We start from the raw sequence: 16,411 nt of genomic DNA on the forward strand, positions 1-16,411 counted from the left end.
TATCGAGTCCCCAGGTGCTTAACCACAGGGAGCAGGACAATATGTTGTCATCAAACAGCAGTTCTGGTCAACTCCAGCTGAAATTGTTCTCTTGTCATCTGCCTGTTCTTGTCTGTACTGCTGTGCAGCTCAGAGCGGAGTAAACACTCTTGGATTAGCTTTTAATTATATTTCCATCAAAAGTTACTCATTTCAGTAGGATTTGTTGGTAAACAACTGTGTTGAATGGTTTTAGAGGACACCAGATTCAATGTTTTCATCAATAAAATATTCAAAGAGTCAAAACGGCTTACATTTGGATTTTCTGAAAGATTAGATTCAAAATACATTTAAACCTAACATCAGGAGTAGACAGACTACGGTAAACCAGAGCATCCTTCTCAGAAAAAAAGCATCTGCCCACAGACAACTTAGAAAATAGGTCCTGCAGTTTAAACTTACTCTTCCATAACTCCCCTCTGACTTTTAACTATGAACAAACTAATGGAAAAGCAGTCCCCAAAGCGAAGTCCTCCCTCCTACCCACCACATGCTGTGGCTATACCTCCGACAGGATGTCCACAATAGTTTTGCTAGGGAGATCTTTGAGGTGTGCTTGGTATTGTGCCAACTGCTGGAGAAGCTGGATACTCTCCAGCAGAGCTTTCTGGTCCTAGAAAGGAAAAGTACGTCAAAAATAGAAGACATACATTAGAGGTTAAACAGAAGGCTTAAATAATCCACTACTGAGACCCTTGTGTCTACTTCAAATAAGAAAACAATTGCTTCCTGATGTGCAACTTTTCCCAACAGTATTTTCTGGCTGCATGTGACTATACACGCCTTCCTTCCATAAGACGTAGTGAGACTTTTGGTACCATCTGACACAGTTTCTACTTTCTAGTCAGGAATAGACAATTAGAAGGTACAAAAACTCTATGGATAATGCAAAAGAAATGAATTGGACTTGATGCTCCAAGTCCCATCTCATCCACTGGCCTAGTCTTTCTCTCCACATCCTCTCCCTACTTCAGCCAGCCTGAGAACCCCTACTGACAAGCAACGTAACAGCAGTGTTACCTTAACAAGCCGGCCAGATTGAAATAGAGCTATAACTCCAAAAAAGTTTCCAAAAGCTGCATTTCTCACAAGTTTCTGAAAAAGAAAAAATATTGGAGTAAAAATCCATCCCACTGAGAGGTCAGATCTCACATTCAACTACAACTCTGACAGAGAGTTGAAAAACAACCCCCCATACTATGTTTAAGAGCTACTGTCCTAGATTTTCTCTCCAACACACAAACAAATCTCAGATAAAACATGGACAGACAAGAGTATCATCAACTTCCAGTTTTCAGAAATATTTCAGTTATTTCATTGTACTCGTTTCTCTCAGTAAGAACCCCAAAGTTACAGTATCCAGGCTCCAAACTGTCAAAGAACAGAGAAAGTTAAACTTGCTGTTCAATGATGCTATGAGCTGACTCACCTTCTTCACTTTTTCAAGATTGTGTTTTTCTTTTATCTGTTCCAGGACACTAAATACTGGAATTTCCTCAAAAGCCTGCAACACCTGAGGAGATGGATGAGACAGCTTAGTTTGCAGTTTGTTCATTCTATGAAGTATTAACAAGTTCAGCCAAAACAGACCTGAACACTAGATGTGCTGCTGCGGGCAATAATGGAGCACAATTAGATCAGTAAAATATGTGTCAGAATTACAACTAGTGCAGACATAAATATATCTGCTGGTATTCCTTTTTTTTTTTTTTCTTTACGTGGCATAGCAGGATTAATAATGAGAGCATCCTGCTGCAACTATGTGACCCTGTAGAAAAGCAATGAGACTTTTCAGCATGGGCAAGGCCCTGATCCAAGCGGGAAGAGCACAGGCTCCTGTGTATTATCAGTTTGTTAGGCGAGATGGGGTCACATCCATGGCAATGACACATAAAGTTATGTGTATAGACTTAATGTCTGCAACTACATGTTATGTTAGAGACTCAAACAGCATCAAGAAAGTATCCTGAAGTGGGTATTATAGGATTGCCTTTTCAGATCTCCCACAAAAAGCACCCAATATCAGAAAGAAGTTATTTTTAAGAAGCCCAGACAGTTCTAAACGCAGCACGTGTAAAAACTTGGCCGTATTTCGCCACTGAAGGCTGCTCCTGAGGCACGACCGAACCCCTCACGGCCCCCTCAGGGGGGGAGCAGCGGCCCCAGCACTGACCTGCGCCAGGGCCAAGCTGAAGCCCGGCCGGGCGGCCTCGCGGGTGGCTCCCAGCCCTTCCACCAGGCGTTTGAGGGCGTACTGCATCTCTTCGTCCTGAAACACAAAACCAGGCATTTTTGGGGAGGCGCCGAGCACCCCGCGGGACCCGGCCGTGCCTGCCCCCCTCCATCCATCCCTCCATCCCTCCCGGTCCCCCCCTCACCTTTCCGCCATCCCTCAGGTGCCGCAGGAGGTTCTCGGTGGCCGCCAGCCGCACCTCCTGCTCGGGTTTGGCGATGTCCCAGAAGAGATCGAGGAAGGCTCGGCCCTGCCTCAGCACCCCGCGGGGGTCCGCGACACCCCCCCCGCCGCCACCCGCCGCCCGCTCCGCCATGCCGCTACCACACGTGGGGCCGCCACCACCGCCGCTCCCTGCCCGCTCCTCCTCTTCCGGGGCAGCGGGGACGGAGCTGGCTCCGCACCGAGCCTGGCCCCGCACCGGGGGTGTCCCCATGCGGGGTCTGTCCCCACGCGGGGTCTGTCCCCGCACCGGGGCTGTCCCCGCACCCGGCCGCCACCGCCCCCCCCCCCTCAGCCCCGAGCCCCCCTCAGCGCCATCTTCCCGTCCCCGCCCGTCCCTCCCGAGCCCCCGGGGGGGGATCGGGGCTCCGTGAGGGGACACAGCCGCGGTTAAACCCCCGCGGCCGGCCCCGCTTCTCCCCCGCAGCCCCTCAGCGAGCCGCGGGGTTGCTCCGAGGGCGGTGCGGGCGCTTGGGAAGCGGCGGAGGTCGAGGGAACGGGGTGGGGGAAAGCTGGTGAATGCTTCTAGACACGTGCAAACGAGAACTCACCACGAACTCCTTTATTTTAATGATATTTTTTATTTTTATTTAACTATCATTTTTATTTTTACTCATTTTTGACGAGCACTGAGACAGCAGCCGCCGCTCTGAGCCCCCAAATCGCAGGGGCTCCCTGCTGGTTCTCCCCTCACGCAGCTCCCTCCTTCCCTCCCGGCTCGGCGGGGCTCCTGCCCCACGCTCCGGGCCCCCCGTCCCGTCCCGCCCCGTCCCCGGGGCCGCCCCTCACGGCACAAAGGCGGCGGGGCCCGCGCTCCGCGCCCGCCTGTGACGGCGACTTCCCGACAGGCAGCGGCGCGGGCAGCCCCGCTGGAGGTGCGAGGAGAGGAGGGAGGGGGGGGAGCTGGAGACAGGCACCGCGACGGGCAGCCCCGGCCGGGGCCCCGCCGTATATAAGCGGCGCGGGGTCCTGCGGGCGCGGTCCTGTCACGCTCGCCCGGGGAGGAGGCTGAGGTGGCGATGGCGGATTTCGATCCTTACGACGATCGGGCCTACAGCAGCTTCGGCGGCGGCCGGGGGTGAGCGCGGGGAGGCTGGGGAACGACCGGGGATCCTCCCGGAGGGAGCGGGGAGGGAGATAGGGAGGTAGGGAGGGGCGGCCCTCCCCCCCCCCCCCCCACATGCACGCTCCGGGCCTGCCCCCCCCCCCCCGCTGGGCCTGGCGAGGAGGGGGCGCGGCCGGGCCTCGGCCCTGTGGGGATGGGATGGGGGGAGTAAAAGGATAAAAGGAGGGGGGGGGAGGGATAGGCGGGGGGCGCCGCCTCCGGCAGCCTGCTGGCCCCTCGCCTCCCGCCTCTCGGCTTTGTGGAGGTGCGGGGAGGCGGCTGCGGTGGTCTGGGAGGGGGTAAGGGCAGCTCGCCCCCTCCCCCCCCTTCTTCCTTCGCTCCGCAGCAGATCTGGGGCTTGGTGGCTGGGGAGAGCCGGGAAGGGGCGGGAGGCGGAGGGTGTCGCTGTGCTCCCGCCGGCCCGGAGGCGAGGGGAGGGAGCGGGGGGGGGGATTTAGGGAGGTGCTGGGCCGGAGCCAAGGTAAGGCCGTGAGGAGCTGCAGCAGGGACACGGCGGGAGGAGGGAGCTGCCCGTGGAGGGCTCGAAGCCCCGGTGCGGGCGGGACGAGCTCGGCACGGCGGAGGGGGGAGGGAGCCGCGGCGGCGGCCCCGAGAGCAGGCGGCGTTGTGGTGCCTGCGGCGGGGAGGAAATGGGAGGGCTCTGCGGTGCCTCCGCTCGGGGAGAGCCGGGAGCTGCCGGCCTCTCTTGCCTTATCCTGGCTCCCGGTGCTGGCTCCAGCCCTCGGATCCGTGGGGCTTGGCTCGGCTCTGGAGACCGCACGTGTTTGGGGGGAGTGGGCTGCGAAAGCAGTGACCAGCAACTACAGAGTTTGCCTTAAACTGCATTAGGAAGACACATGTAGTTAACTTTTCGAAGGCTGGTGCTGTATAAGTTTGCTCTAAATTAAAGCACCAGGTATAAAACTACCAAATAAACTATTTGCAAGCAAATGTTAACGAGTATGCTGTTTTTGTCACTTAGTCTTCCAAGATGTTTCCTAATCAACAGTTCTCCTCTGCTGTGTTTAAAGGAGTAAACAGGTTTCATTTCCAGGCTGCCCAGGTAGCAGGGATGCGGTGCTGCTGAGGCTCTAGCAGGAGTGAGTTGCCTTGCATTCAGCAAATCTCTGGCACTTAGGCTCTGTAAACTAGTTTTTGTGCATAAATGTCCTTTGTCTAAAGAGATGTCCCAGAGCAAACAGAGGGGATGGCCATTCCTAGTTTTGCCACTTCTTAAATTCTTAATAGATACATTGACAACTGCCTGAGGTGGCACTTGACACTCATAATTCAGATGTTACTGTAAAGTAGCAAAATAAGTTGAAGTGTTACTTTCGTATTCAGATTTCTTTAATAGAGTACTTAAACTTGCTCTCAGGCAAGGCTTAGATACTTGCTTTGGTGAACTAAAGGTGAACTGCTTAGTAGATGCTTCTGCAGATGTTTCTGGTAAGTAATGAGGAGGGAACTCAGTAGTTTGGGTGCTATGGGTCCTGAGCTTTGTGCAGTCTTGCATGTAGCAAAAACGTGACCCTTCTTGAAGGTTCTGATTAAAAAATCTTTTGTTATCTTAGGGAGACTCTTGCTCATTTTTAGGTGCTCTAGGACTGCAGGAGTAGTGTAAACTCAGTAGAGATGTAGTTTGTCAGAGCTGCCCTCTGTGGAGCATTATCATGAGATTGCAGTGAGGCAGATAGGAAACAGTGGCTCCTAATGAGCTCTAACATAGCTAAGACAACTGCCTTGTTCTCCTCTCAAAATGACACAGGAGGGCAACAGAGGATGACTGGTTTGAGATGGGATTTTGCTGTACTTGAGATGTCTGGCAGTGAACTGATTACAAGTTGAAGCATGACACTGATGTGCGAGTCAACTTATTCCAGAGGGAAAACATGCTGTTGACATTAATAACAAAAGCATACTGTAAAAGCTTTCTGGTTGGTGTGTTGCAGCCCAGAATTTGACACCAAAATCCATTCTTGGTCATGCTGGGGCCTAGCTGGAACACTGAGCATCTGTAGAGCCTCTCAGGGTTGAAGGAGACTGCGTTTATCACTCCTGGCCTGCTGGTAGGCTGTTTGGTTAGGTGTGGTCTTTGTACCAGGTTACCTGTGCGGGACACCTTAATCAAAGGTTAAGATTCGTCCCATGAATCATGATACAGTAAGTGGAAATAGAGAGCAAGTATTTATGCTTTTGGATCCTGTTTCCTACCCATTTACTACTAATAAATACCTCTTAATTCTTAGGCTCAAGTAAGCTTCTTGCTGAAGACACGTAGCACTTACTGTAGGGATGTACTGGGTTGTCCGAATAAATTCAGTGTGTGCTTAGCGTTGTGGTCTGGACACTCCTGATGAATCTTGTCTTGCTGAGTCTTACGGTGTCTCTGGTGAAATACTGAAGCTGCAATCCGATTACGCTGTTGTCTGTTTGCTAGGCAAAAAGATAAATCCAGAACTATTGTTTTGATCCTTTGTGAAAGGCTATTAAACTCAAATGACAGCTTTCCAAAATATTCCTGACTCAGAATATTTGACAGACTGTGTTCTGAACAGCTAAACTTCCTAAAAGTAGCTTCAAAATAATAGTTTGGGTGCTCTTTCACCCCAGCGTGGCCTTATGATGTCACCCAACTCAGTCCACCAAAAAGTAAACTTAATTATAGGGATGCTGCCTCTGGCCTCTGCTAGAAGCAAGCTTTCTTCAACTTTCTGCTTTAATTTCATGGAGGAAAAAACAAATGGTGTTTGATTCCCCTGCTAAGATGACATAATTATTACCTAGGTGTGTCTCAGTGAAAGTTGCACTGGGTGGGAAATGCAGATACACATCTAATGCTTTGGTGTGATCCGGGTCACTTAGTTCAGGGCTGTTCTTAATTATATTGATGCCTGTCCTATTTTATTATGAATTATGCATCTTGTTTGAATCTTGGATACTGAAGTCAGCCTTACTTTTTATTTCACCATTTCGATGTTGAAAAAAATGTAGCAAGGTGTAGGAACAGTGTCTTTCGGTGTTGCAAAACTCCTTGTCCTGCTGTACTAGAAGCCTGCAGGAAGCTTAGTTTGGAACCTGGTTTGTGACCCTTCCTGTTCTTCAGGTGAAGACTGAAAGACCAAGTCCATAGCTATTTGATAACTGAGGCTTTAGTGGAAGATCTTCAAAAAGAATGTCACTTCAGAAAAATATCCATAGGAATTGCATAACAGGACATGGATTTACACACAACTTCCCTCCCCCCAAATCCTGGCGTGTTATGGTAGAAACATGGCTTGTTTGCAGCACTGAGTTTCTTTGGGGGATTGTGAACTTGAGGGTGTGGTTTCAGAGGCAGCTCGATTCATCTAAGTGGAGGCTGCTGTTGAAAGCTGCAGTTGGAGCCCTGGCTTGTGTTCTCCTTCCTGTGCTGGCACAAGTGCCTTTTGCAGCTGATCACCTTGTTGATACGGTGAATTCATCTGTAAGGGGAGTGCTCAGATGAATTAGTGCACAGAGCCGGACGATTGGCAGCCCAGGAAACATGGTGAGAGTGCACAAAAGGAGGGAATGCTCTTTTAAACTCATCCTAAGCCATTTTGATACTACTATTGGACATAAAAATGAAGGTTTGGGGCTGCAAATTAAGTGTGGTATTTTAAGGGTTTCTGTAAAACCCCCAGTGAGAATGAAGGCATGGAACTGATTTGACATGTTACAGAGTTCTGCCCTTCATACAGAGCACCCAGCTACAGCAGCTTCTGGTCTTGGGCCTGTTTTGACTCTGATTCTTTATTGAGACAAAGGCAGACATGGAATATTGTCAGAAATGCTAAAATATGAACCTGTCTGGGCACTAATTAAATGTACTGAGGTAGTTACTTGGGTTTGTGCAGCAGCATGTTGATACTGTTGGTGAAACTCCTGCACTGGTACCATGAATAGGCACAAGTGGCAGGCTTACCTAGAAAGAGTTAAGGAGTCTTATCCAAGATTTCTGCATTATGTCATCCATTCGCAATAAAATATTTATTCTGGAATGAAGAGGGGGGGGAAAAAGGTGGACAAGTACTGTGGACCTTCTTGCTGCATGCAACTAGCCAGAATAATACAAGATAATGAAGGTATTTGAACCTCTGCAGAAATCCAGTTAGTTCTTGTCACCAGGCAAACCCTGGATGGCACACTCAGAGTTCCTTTGCGATTTCAAATGTTCAGGGAACCTCTTGGAAAGGGAGCAGACATGAACAAAATCCAGTAAAAGAAGGCACTGAGGAAGAGAACATGGCAGAGCTGTAGGTAGGCTTCTCAGATGCAGCAAAAGTTGCCTAGGCAGAGCAAGGGGCATTGAACCTGGTGATGGGGGCATCCTGTAGCCAGCAAGTCCAGGAGCTCTAAGTTAAGGGCCTTGTGTCCACAGTGACTGCTCTCTGTAACGGAGATCAAGGTTAGCTTGAGAAGCGTAGGCTCCATGGGAAATCAACATGCAGATGTGTTGTCTTAATACAGTGAAGAACGGAGCTGGTAATTTTCTAGTTCCTCAGCAACCAGTGCTGATAGCCTTAACTGAGAGGAAGAATAGGAAAAAGCAGCCTAGTTTTCTTCTGATGAGCCCAAAAGGAAGAAGTACCCAAATATCATTTTAAATTGCTTTTCTGCCTTTAGAATGTCATGTTCAACTAAGCTGGTTAGCCTGTGTTCAAAGTATTACAGTCCAGGTGCCCTTCAGATATCTGACAGCTGGTTACAGCAGTAACTTTTCAGAGATGGAGGATGTCTCTTCAGCAAATTAAGATGATTGTGGAGTTGATGTTATACTATTTAGCTAAAAGCATTAATTCCACATAAACTTTGGGATATGCCTGTGTCATGCGGGCATTTCCTTACTGCAATAAATTCTTGAAATCTATTCTGGGATGCGTTGTGTTGAGTAGGGAACAGTAGTAGGGAACAGTGTAGATGACCTTAGTTTGAGATTTCCTTAATGTCTTCTGAAACAAGGAAGAAGTTCATTTATCAGTTCATTACTGACTTAATCTGTAAGATAGTTAAGGATATTGTTCATTTGTTCTCCTACTGAAGTACTGATCAGGTCATGCTAAAAAGGAATTGGCCTTTTGTGGAGGTGGCAGATGCAGGTAAAGGGATGCTACCAGGAGTTGTGGAAGCTGACTGAAGCAGGGGGAAGAGATCCACTTCTGATAAATCCACTAGCACCTGGGCAGTGCTGTGTACTGTATTACAGGAAGTCAGGTTCCAGAAATGGACTGCTTTTCCAACAGGTCTCGTGGTGGTGGCCTTGGTTCCCGCAAACAGAAAGAGCTGCCAACAGAACCCCCTTTCACAGCGTATGTGGGAAACCTACCCTTCAACACTGTTCAAGGAGACATAGATGCCATCTTCAAGGATCTCAGTGTAAGGAGTGTACGACTAGTCAGAGACAAGGAAACAGACAAATTTAAAGGTGAGTGTTCAGAGTTGGTTCAGTTGTAGGCTGCTAACTGGTAAGAGAATCATTGACTTCTAAAATTTTTTAATGGGAAATATGCTCTGCTCTGAAGTGCAGTTTGTTTGTTCTTCAGTGTTGATTTATGCAAAGTTGTCTTTCACCAACAAACATCTCATTTGAATGAGATTCACTTTTACTTCCATCACAAGATGCAGTCTGATCAAGTCAATATTTGCCCTGCTGTAAGAGGCTCTCAAACCTTGTTTGTCTTTATGAATTTTAACAAAGCTGAAGTGTCTGAACCACTCAAGATCAGTGGCCTTTGGCTCTGAGTACTTAGGCAATCTTTCTGTAGCTCAGCAGACTCCCATTGCTTTGCCTTTTCCTTTAGTAGGTTAGGTAGGAAGGAAAAGCAGTTTCCTTCCTACCTAAGAGCCATTCACACAATTGCTTTAGAGCATGTAAATCATATTTCCATTGGAAATGACTGAGGGGAAATGGAGTACTTCCTAAGTTACTTTTTAAGTTACTTTTTGGGGGGAATACGGTTTGAGGAATTTTTCAGCAAAGGAATAGCAAATTTGCTAAATGGTGCAGTGACAGAAAATCAGACCATTGGCCAAGCAGGTACCTCATCTTCTTATTTAAAGATGCAAGTAACAAATGTCAATATTCATCTGAATAACTGTCTAAAGGTGTAGATCAAATTTATCTGCAGTGGGAACATACTGTAAAGGAAATTAATCAGCCTTTTAGCGTTTGTGTTCTGTCCATGTAGACTCTATTGCAGGCTCTGTCCCAACTGTTAATAAGCATAGGTAAATGCATTCATCTTTAATGATGTTTGGTTTGTGAGCAGTGTACATCTTGTACTTATTTGTAGTTCGTGGTTGAAAGAGAAGACTTAGATATACAGGAAGAGAAGCTTTTTACAGTTGCTTTCTAAAGTGCTGGTATTAATTTCTGGGTTTCTTCTTACAGGATTTTGTTACGTAGAGTTTGATGAGGTGGAGTCACTCAAGGAAGCTCTTACATATGATGGTGCAGTAAGTACATTTCCAATTAATTTGTGAAAGAGAAAAATAAGCACAAGTCTCAAGCTTCTTGGCAGCCCATCTGGCAATTTCTGAAGAGATTCTCCTCTTTATTTAACAGCTTTTGGGTGACCGATCACTCCGAGTGGACATAGCAGAAGGCAGAAAACAGGATAAAGGTGGCTTTGGCTTCAGAAAAGGTGGCGGGCCTGATGACAGAGGTGATTTTCATTTTCGTAAATAGATTCTTAAATACAGCAGCTGGAGTTATGACTTCTGGTGCTAACTAATGCATGCAAGGCACGCAAGAAAACACAAAGACAGTAGTGGAAAGAAAACTTGTATGTACCTAGTGTAGTTGCTGCCGCTCCTGAAATTGCTGGAATAGATGTGCTTCGTGTCCCAAAGCTGCGTGTGTGTCACTGCTAACCTTGGAAGTGAGACCAATCCCCCTAGCACTGTGCAGTCTCTTGCAGAGGACAATAATAAGCCCAATGGTCTGATCTGCTACTATTTTATTAGTGTGTAAAAATGAGTAATCAAAGTAATCACAAGTGTATGAATATGTATTTTGTATATGTTGTCTGATGTTCCAGTGTAAGAACAGGCTTTTCTGTAGCTGCAGAACTTAATTGAACTACATTGACTGGAGCTTTTCATCAGTCTGGTTTAGAGGAGCTTTTCTGACCATTCGTTCTTGGTTAACAAAGCTGATCTTTTGTTCCTATCCAATGGAACTTGGTGGTACTGAGATGAAGGGATTTTCCAGCAGCATGACTTTGGATATGGAAGGACTGGACTTTGGTGTCCCCTTATCAGTCTTTCCCACAGCTTTAGACCTGAACACAATTGTGGCTTTTTTCCTAGGAATGGGAGGAGGTTCCCGAGAATCCAGAGGAGGTGGATGGGATTCCAGAGATGACTTCGGTTCTGGTATCAGTATTAACACTTATAAGATAGGCGGCCTAAAAGGCACAAATGTTCTCATTTTCATGTCAGCTACGTTTGTCCCCATTTCTGTTTTGACTCAGTCTACTGTATGCCAACTTTGGACATCCTGTGGCTGCAGTGGGATTCTTCAGGGGAAACTTCAATTGCTTTATAACAGGGGAAATGGTCCTCATTTTAAGCTTTATGAAGTGATCTTTAATATCAGAATACTAGATTGAATGTAGTCTGGGATGTCTAGGTTTCAAGCACAGCATTTCTCACACATGAGCCCAAGTACGTGTTTCAGTAGTAGCAGAAACAGACAGGCCATGTGGAAAAACAGATATTGGTGCTGCATTCTCTCAAAGTAGAGGCTTTCACCTCTCAAGAGGTTGATAATGTAATGCCATGTGAAATGCGTACTCCTGGAGCAAATGATATCTCCAAAGTTGTGTTAGTTCCAAAGCACTTTTAAATACAAAACATTCCTCAAAGTCAGGTCTGTTCTGGTAATGCAAGTTGCAGCGAATGACTGAACTTGCTGAGTGAAAGGTACTCATGGAGCTATTGTTTATTTTTGACTTCCAGTTAGTTTCCAGTTATTAGTGTCCAGGGTGATATTAACTCAAGTGCTTTTGTCCTCTGAACTTGTGGGTTTGGTCCATTTTCTGATGGGGAGATGTCGGCAAGTGCAACTGTGCAGTGTCTGGTCTCTGCATGAGTGGAATGGACAAAGTAGGAGAGGTAACCATGAGCTGCTGGCATGGAACTCAGCATGGTGCTGGAGAGAGGAAGCTTGCTACAACGCTGTGCTTAACCTGCCTTCGTAGCTAAGCATTCTGGTGTCGCAGCCTTATACCTTTACTGGCAGCTTCTTCAGATGCACATTTCAGCTGGCTAGGTGCTGGGTGAGTGATTTGTGTGCTGAAGTTTAGCGTTGAAGTCTTACTTGGTACAGAAGCTTTTCTTCTCAGGTTGACTTGCTCTGGATCAAATCTTAAAGATTGCTGTTTGGCACTGAAGTAAAGGACAGTTCTGCGACTCTGCCAAATGCTAAATTGGAAAGGAGAATCTCAGATGGGAATAAAACATATTTCCCTTCCAAGCAGCTTCTAAAAAAACTAGGTTCTACTTAGGTATGCTGCTAGCCTGAAATATCTTCCTACCATTGAGAGCTATCGGGGGATATTCCAGGATGGTCACTGGTGCAGAATGGAAGTTGGTCAGTGACAGGTAGTCACTTGGTCGCTTTTGGTACACAAACTGAAGAAATGTAGTCAGCTTCACATTTAAAGTCTGCTTTTTTTTTTTCCTTAGCTCTTTCATTAGTCAAGTAGATCCCTGGGCATTTTATAGTATAGTTGAAAAGCCTTGGTTTTGCTCCATCTTTCAAAGGCCTTCTTAAGGATCGTTTCATTACTCCCTGGCTCTTTTCCCATTTGCTCTGCTCCTGCAGGTTTCATGCTAAGGCTGCGGCCAGTGCGATCTGTCCACAGCAGAACCCAGGGTACTTGTAATGTTACCTTGTCATTCAGCTTCTGGTGTTAACAATCTGAAGTTGCAGCTGAGGTTCATACTTTAATGGTGCTTGGTAACCTGGTTTCAAAGACTGAGTATGAAACAAGCCTCTAGGTGGATAAAGCAAGTTCTGAACTTGGCATAGCGCACTGGATTTCAAATGCAATCTGTATGACTCTTCCAGAATGCGTTAGATCTGTGAAGCAATTTGTCTACAGACAAAGGCTCTCAGTGCATCATCTTGGACTGACAGCTGTGCCTTGCGAGGTTTTCCAGTCATCCAGATAAATCTAGATAAAAGCATTGTGAAATGTGCTCCTTACATTCACCATCTTCCTTCTTCAGGATTCAAAGATGATGACTTCTTGGGAGGCCGGGGTCGAGGCACTCGCCCTGGAGACCGACGACCACCAGGTGCCTCAATGGGAAGTGGTGGCACTGGTCGTTTCCGAGATGGGCCTCCCCTTCGTGGATCTTCCATGGACTTCAGAGAGCCAACAGAAGGTAAACTCCTTTTCTCTTCTGTAATTCAGTCTTCATGAATGACACGTGTTTTTTCTTCATCAGGCTAAAGCTGCTTGCCCTTTGCAGAGTAGTCTGAAAACCTCACTGTTTTGTCTTGCAGAGGAAAGAGCACAGCGACCCCGGCTTCAGCTCAAACCTCGAACAGTTGCTACTCCCCTCAATCAAGTAGCCAACCCAAATTCTGCTATCTTTGGTGGAGCCAAGCCCCGAGAGGAAGTAGTAAAAGAGCACGACTGAGCTTGGGGTTGAGAGGGAATGGGGAGGCGGGAGAAAAAGCAAGACAGTACAGAGTGACTAGCTCTGCTGGAATGTCAACCCTGCAGTTTACCATTCCTGCCATCTGGCATTTGTCCTCTTTGAAACTGAAAACACAGAGCTTGTGAATGCATGTCAGCTGTTAACAAGTGGTTTTTAGTACGTTCTTGGCTTTGCTGTATCTAGTGCCTGCTTTGTGCTGAGTTTCCTCTTCTGTTTCCTTCCAAGCAGCACAGTTGCCAGTAGATAAGGCAGTGTAGCTGCTTCCACAGGTGTGGAGGTCTCTGGACAAAGGTGCTGCTTCACTTCCTCCTTTCTGGGTTTGTTTTACTTTAGAAGCACAGGTTAGACTTAGTTATTACCCTGTATTGTTTCCTTTTACTTCCTCAGTGCTCCTCTTCTGACCTGCATGTCTCGTTCTGTATTGCTGTGGCTCTGAAGAGGAAAACTGGAGAGTCCAGATGAGTTGAGCGGAGTAACTTTCAGTTCTAACCATGTAGTGAAATACCATTTAGGACAATTAATGACTTACTGTATCCAGCAGGGCCCCTTAGAGAGCTAAGGGGGGAACTGCCCTTTCACACAGGTAACCAGGAAGTATCAATTGAATAGATACAAGTCAAGTTGGCTGGCAAGCCTGGTGGATAGGTGGAAGCAGTACGGATAAAGCATCTCCCAGCAGCCTGTTGCTGCTGACTGATAGAATTCAAAATGGTATGATACTACACCTCGGAGCTCAAGGTTAGTGCTGCAAAAATGTGCCCGAGCACAGCTGCTCACTGGCTTTTTCTGCTTACATTTCTTTGGGTTTTACATGTTTGGTAAATTTTTAAATGAAGTTTCTACAAATAAAATTGACTTTTTTATTTTTCTTTAAGGAGTATATACTTTGCCATGCAGTATGTAATTGTCATTACCCCCTGTTTTTCTTTGCCCAGTGGTGTACAGTTTTAAGACCTCTGCTTTGAGAATACCATGAAAATGGGCAGATTAGAAGCTGTCATGAAATAGATTCTCTTCCTGTAGAAGTTTGGGTGAAAAGCATCTCTAACCGCTGCATCTCTGAACTTGAAGTGTTTCTCACCAGCATTGGGAGTGTTCTGTGTGGGAGGAGGGAGGGGAGGTGGAGAGGCTGGAGCTAAGGGGGAGAGCATTCATGTTTAAAAACAGCCTGGATCTCTAACACTGAAGTGCAGACATGTCCAGTGTGCAAGGAAAAACTTGGGCCCCTAACACTAGTGCTGACAGCTCCCAGATAAAGCAGCCGGCACACCAGAGCACTTCCAGAAGAAGTCTGGAAGCATGGCTGCTTTACTGCCAGCGTCACTGCTAGTAGGGAATTCCTTCTCTGAAGTTTGTTTTGTAATGTCAGAGTCCCAGCAATTTACAGAACTGCTCTTTCCTTCCTTCTGCCTGTCACTTAATCTGCTTTTGAGATAAGAACCATTTGTCTAACACTAATAATTAATTTAAGACAGACATGCATTTGTGTGGTTGTATTCCAAACCAATAATTGACCTATTTACATCTTCAATGTGGAAAAGATTTTAAGAACAAATTCCCATATAAAAACTCACCTCTAGTCAAGACAGTTGACTTTTAAATGTAAAAATGAAAAGGAAAAAAAAAAAGGAAAAATTCCAAACACTTAACACATTCTGCTTCATAACAAAATAAATTTATGGATATGGTATTTTGTGAATGATCTTTTAAATAAAAGAAAACATTAAGTAATATTTAACATTGGTCTTTATTTGAGTCTGCTCTAGCTTGTGTCCCCCTCCTCCCCTCCCAAAGTTCTCCAACATTGCTTTAATCTGTAATTAACAGGCAAAGAAATGAGGTGGGGGGGATTGGAAAAGAAAAAGGGAAGAAATATGATCTAAGCAACTGCTGGGAACATGTAGGAGACAGTGAAGTAAAAATTCTGTAGGAGTGGAGGCAAGCCCAAGTTTTGTCCTGTGGCTTCAGTACAAGCAGCTGTAGTGCAAGGGCTGCCCGGCAGCATGGAAGTACTGTGGCCTGCAGTGAGGGAGCTCTGGGTGGCATTTCCCAGCAGCTGGGCTCTGCTACTCTGAACACAGAGCCCTGCTGGTTGAGGGCAAGCTCTGTCCTTCCAGGCTGGGCGGTGGTCTGTTCCATACGGTGTCTTTGAGGTGAAACTGGTCAGCTTGCTAGTGTTCTGCCCAGTTTCTTCCAACTTTTTTAGCTGTCTTGTTCCCTACTAGACCTAGCTGTTAACGGTGTCTTTAAAGTATGTGCATACTGCAGGGTAAGCCAAGAGCCATGTTTTTTATTGAGGAAATGAGCCCTGACCTTCCTGCTGGTTTTACTGCTTCCCATAGCATGAAAGGGTGGGAAGTGTTCTGTCTTCCAGTGATTCGGTCCGCTCGCTATCCTCAAACGTGCTCTTAGGGCAGCTTGAGCAGAGAATCCAAATCCTCTGCAGTTACTCATTGAGGCAGACTGCAGCACCAGCCTGTCCCACCTGAATATCTCCTGAGGTGTAGCAGTAGGGCTGGCTGGCTGGAGATGGTGGCCTTCAGCTGCTTCCACAAGGCTTGCTCGTAGCTGGTCTTGCAAACCTAATGAGGGAGGCAATAATTTTATCCCTCTGCGTGGTGAAAAGTACCACTGCTGTGTGAGAGACAAAAAACAGCTCTTGTTCAAATAGTGTTTTTCTGTACCTACTAACCTTCGAGTCAAGGGTCTCCCACTGATGAAAGCAGCCAAATCCCAGTATAATTTTACCTTTTTTTAGTAGTTTAATAGATGTGTACATTTTGTGTTGCCTGGTTGTTTGGTTGTTTTTTTGTTTTTTTTTTGGAAGGCTCTGAAATATGCTTCCCATGTGGCTTGGGGTCAGACTCTTCCACTCCTTTTTCCCCTTCAAATATGTAATTAACATTTTCCTGTAGAGATCAAACCAGCTTGTGTCAACAGCTGACAAAACTTTTAATTTTCGTATGATTGTGTCATTTCAGTTTTGTAGGAGGAAGCAAGACTTTTTCCCACCTCCCACCAGCAAAGGGCAGCTCAGGTTTAAGCTGTAATGCTTAACGTTACCTGCAGCTTGAGGCTAAACCTGGCATGGCAAAGCCTAGACCAAGGAGGTTACC

General features: G+C 46.6%; 2 protein-coding genes across 3 annotated transcripts in view; one reads left to right on the plus strand and one right to left on the minus strand.

The window, feature by feature from the left end:
- The window catches only part of MYBBP1A (MYB binding protein 1a), a 59,642-nt gene extending 56,865 nt beyond the window's left edge, over window positions 1–2,777 (minus strand). Inside the window, exons 1-5 of the mRNA XM_027445957.3 lie at window positions 2,418–2,777; window positions 2,213–2,308; window positions 1,469–1,552; window positions 1,060–1,134; window positions 545–652 (exon numbers count right to left, since the gene is read on the minus strand). Coding sequence (XP_027301758.3) covers window positions 545–652; window positions 1,060–1,134; window positions 1,469–1,552; window positions 2,213–2,308; window positions 2,418–2,708 — 654 coding nt within the window. The 5' untranslated portion in view covers window positions 2,709–2,777. The remainder of the gene's footprint in view (window positions 1–544; window positions 653–1,059; window positions 1,135–1,468; window positions 1,553–2,212; window positions 2,309–2,417) is intronic.
- Window positions 2,778–3,413: 636 nt separating this feature from the next.
- EIF4H (eukaryotic translation initiation factor 4H) lies at window positions 3,414–15,028 on the plus strand. 2 transcript variants are annotated; one of them, XM_027445960.2, is made up of 7 exons: window positions 3,414–3,572; window positions 8,864–9,045; window positions 10,012–10,076; window positions 10,186–10,285; window positions 10,932–10,997; window positions 12,858–13,016; window positions 13,138–15,028. In XM_027445960.2, exons 1-7 carry the CDS (start codon window positions 3,514–3,516, stop codon window positions 13,272–13,274), a joined length of 768 nt encoding a protein of 255 aa, XP_027301761.1. In that variant the 5' UTR covers window positions 3,414–3,513; the 3' UTR covers window positions 13,275–15,028. The 2 variants fall into 2 exon arrangements, with proteins under 2 accessions (XP_027301761.1, XP_027301762.1); XM_027445961.2 differs by lacking the exon at window positions 10,932–10,997.
- Window positions 15,029–16,411: the final 1,383 nt, after the last annotated feature.

The sequence above is a fragment of the Anas platyrhynchos genome, chromosome 20 (assembly GCF_047663525.1).
Source record: "Anas platyrhynchos isolate ZD024472 breed Pekin duck chromosome 20, IASCAAS_PekinDuck_T2T, whole genome shotgun sequence".
NCBI classification, from domain to species: domain Eukaryota; kingdom Metazoa; phylum Chordata; class Aves; order Anseriformes; family Anatidae; genus Anas; species Anas platyrhynchos.

Excerpts from the sequence above, each read along its gene's own strand:
- EIF4H (XM_027445960.2), top strand. The coding sequence starts at position 3,514 with ATGGCGGATTTCGATCCTTACGACGATCGGGCCTACAGCAGCTTCGGC. Across the intron at positions 3,573-8,863 it reads AGCTTCGGCGGCGGCCGGGG|GTCTCGTGGTGGTGGCCTTG; the intron begins GTGAGCGCGGGG and ends CTTTTCCAACAG. Across the intron at positions 13,017-13,137 it reads CTTCAGAGAGCCAACAGAAG|AGGAAAGAGCACAGCGACCC; the intron begins GTAAACTCCTTT and ends TTTGTCTTGCAG.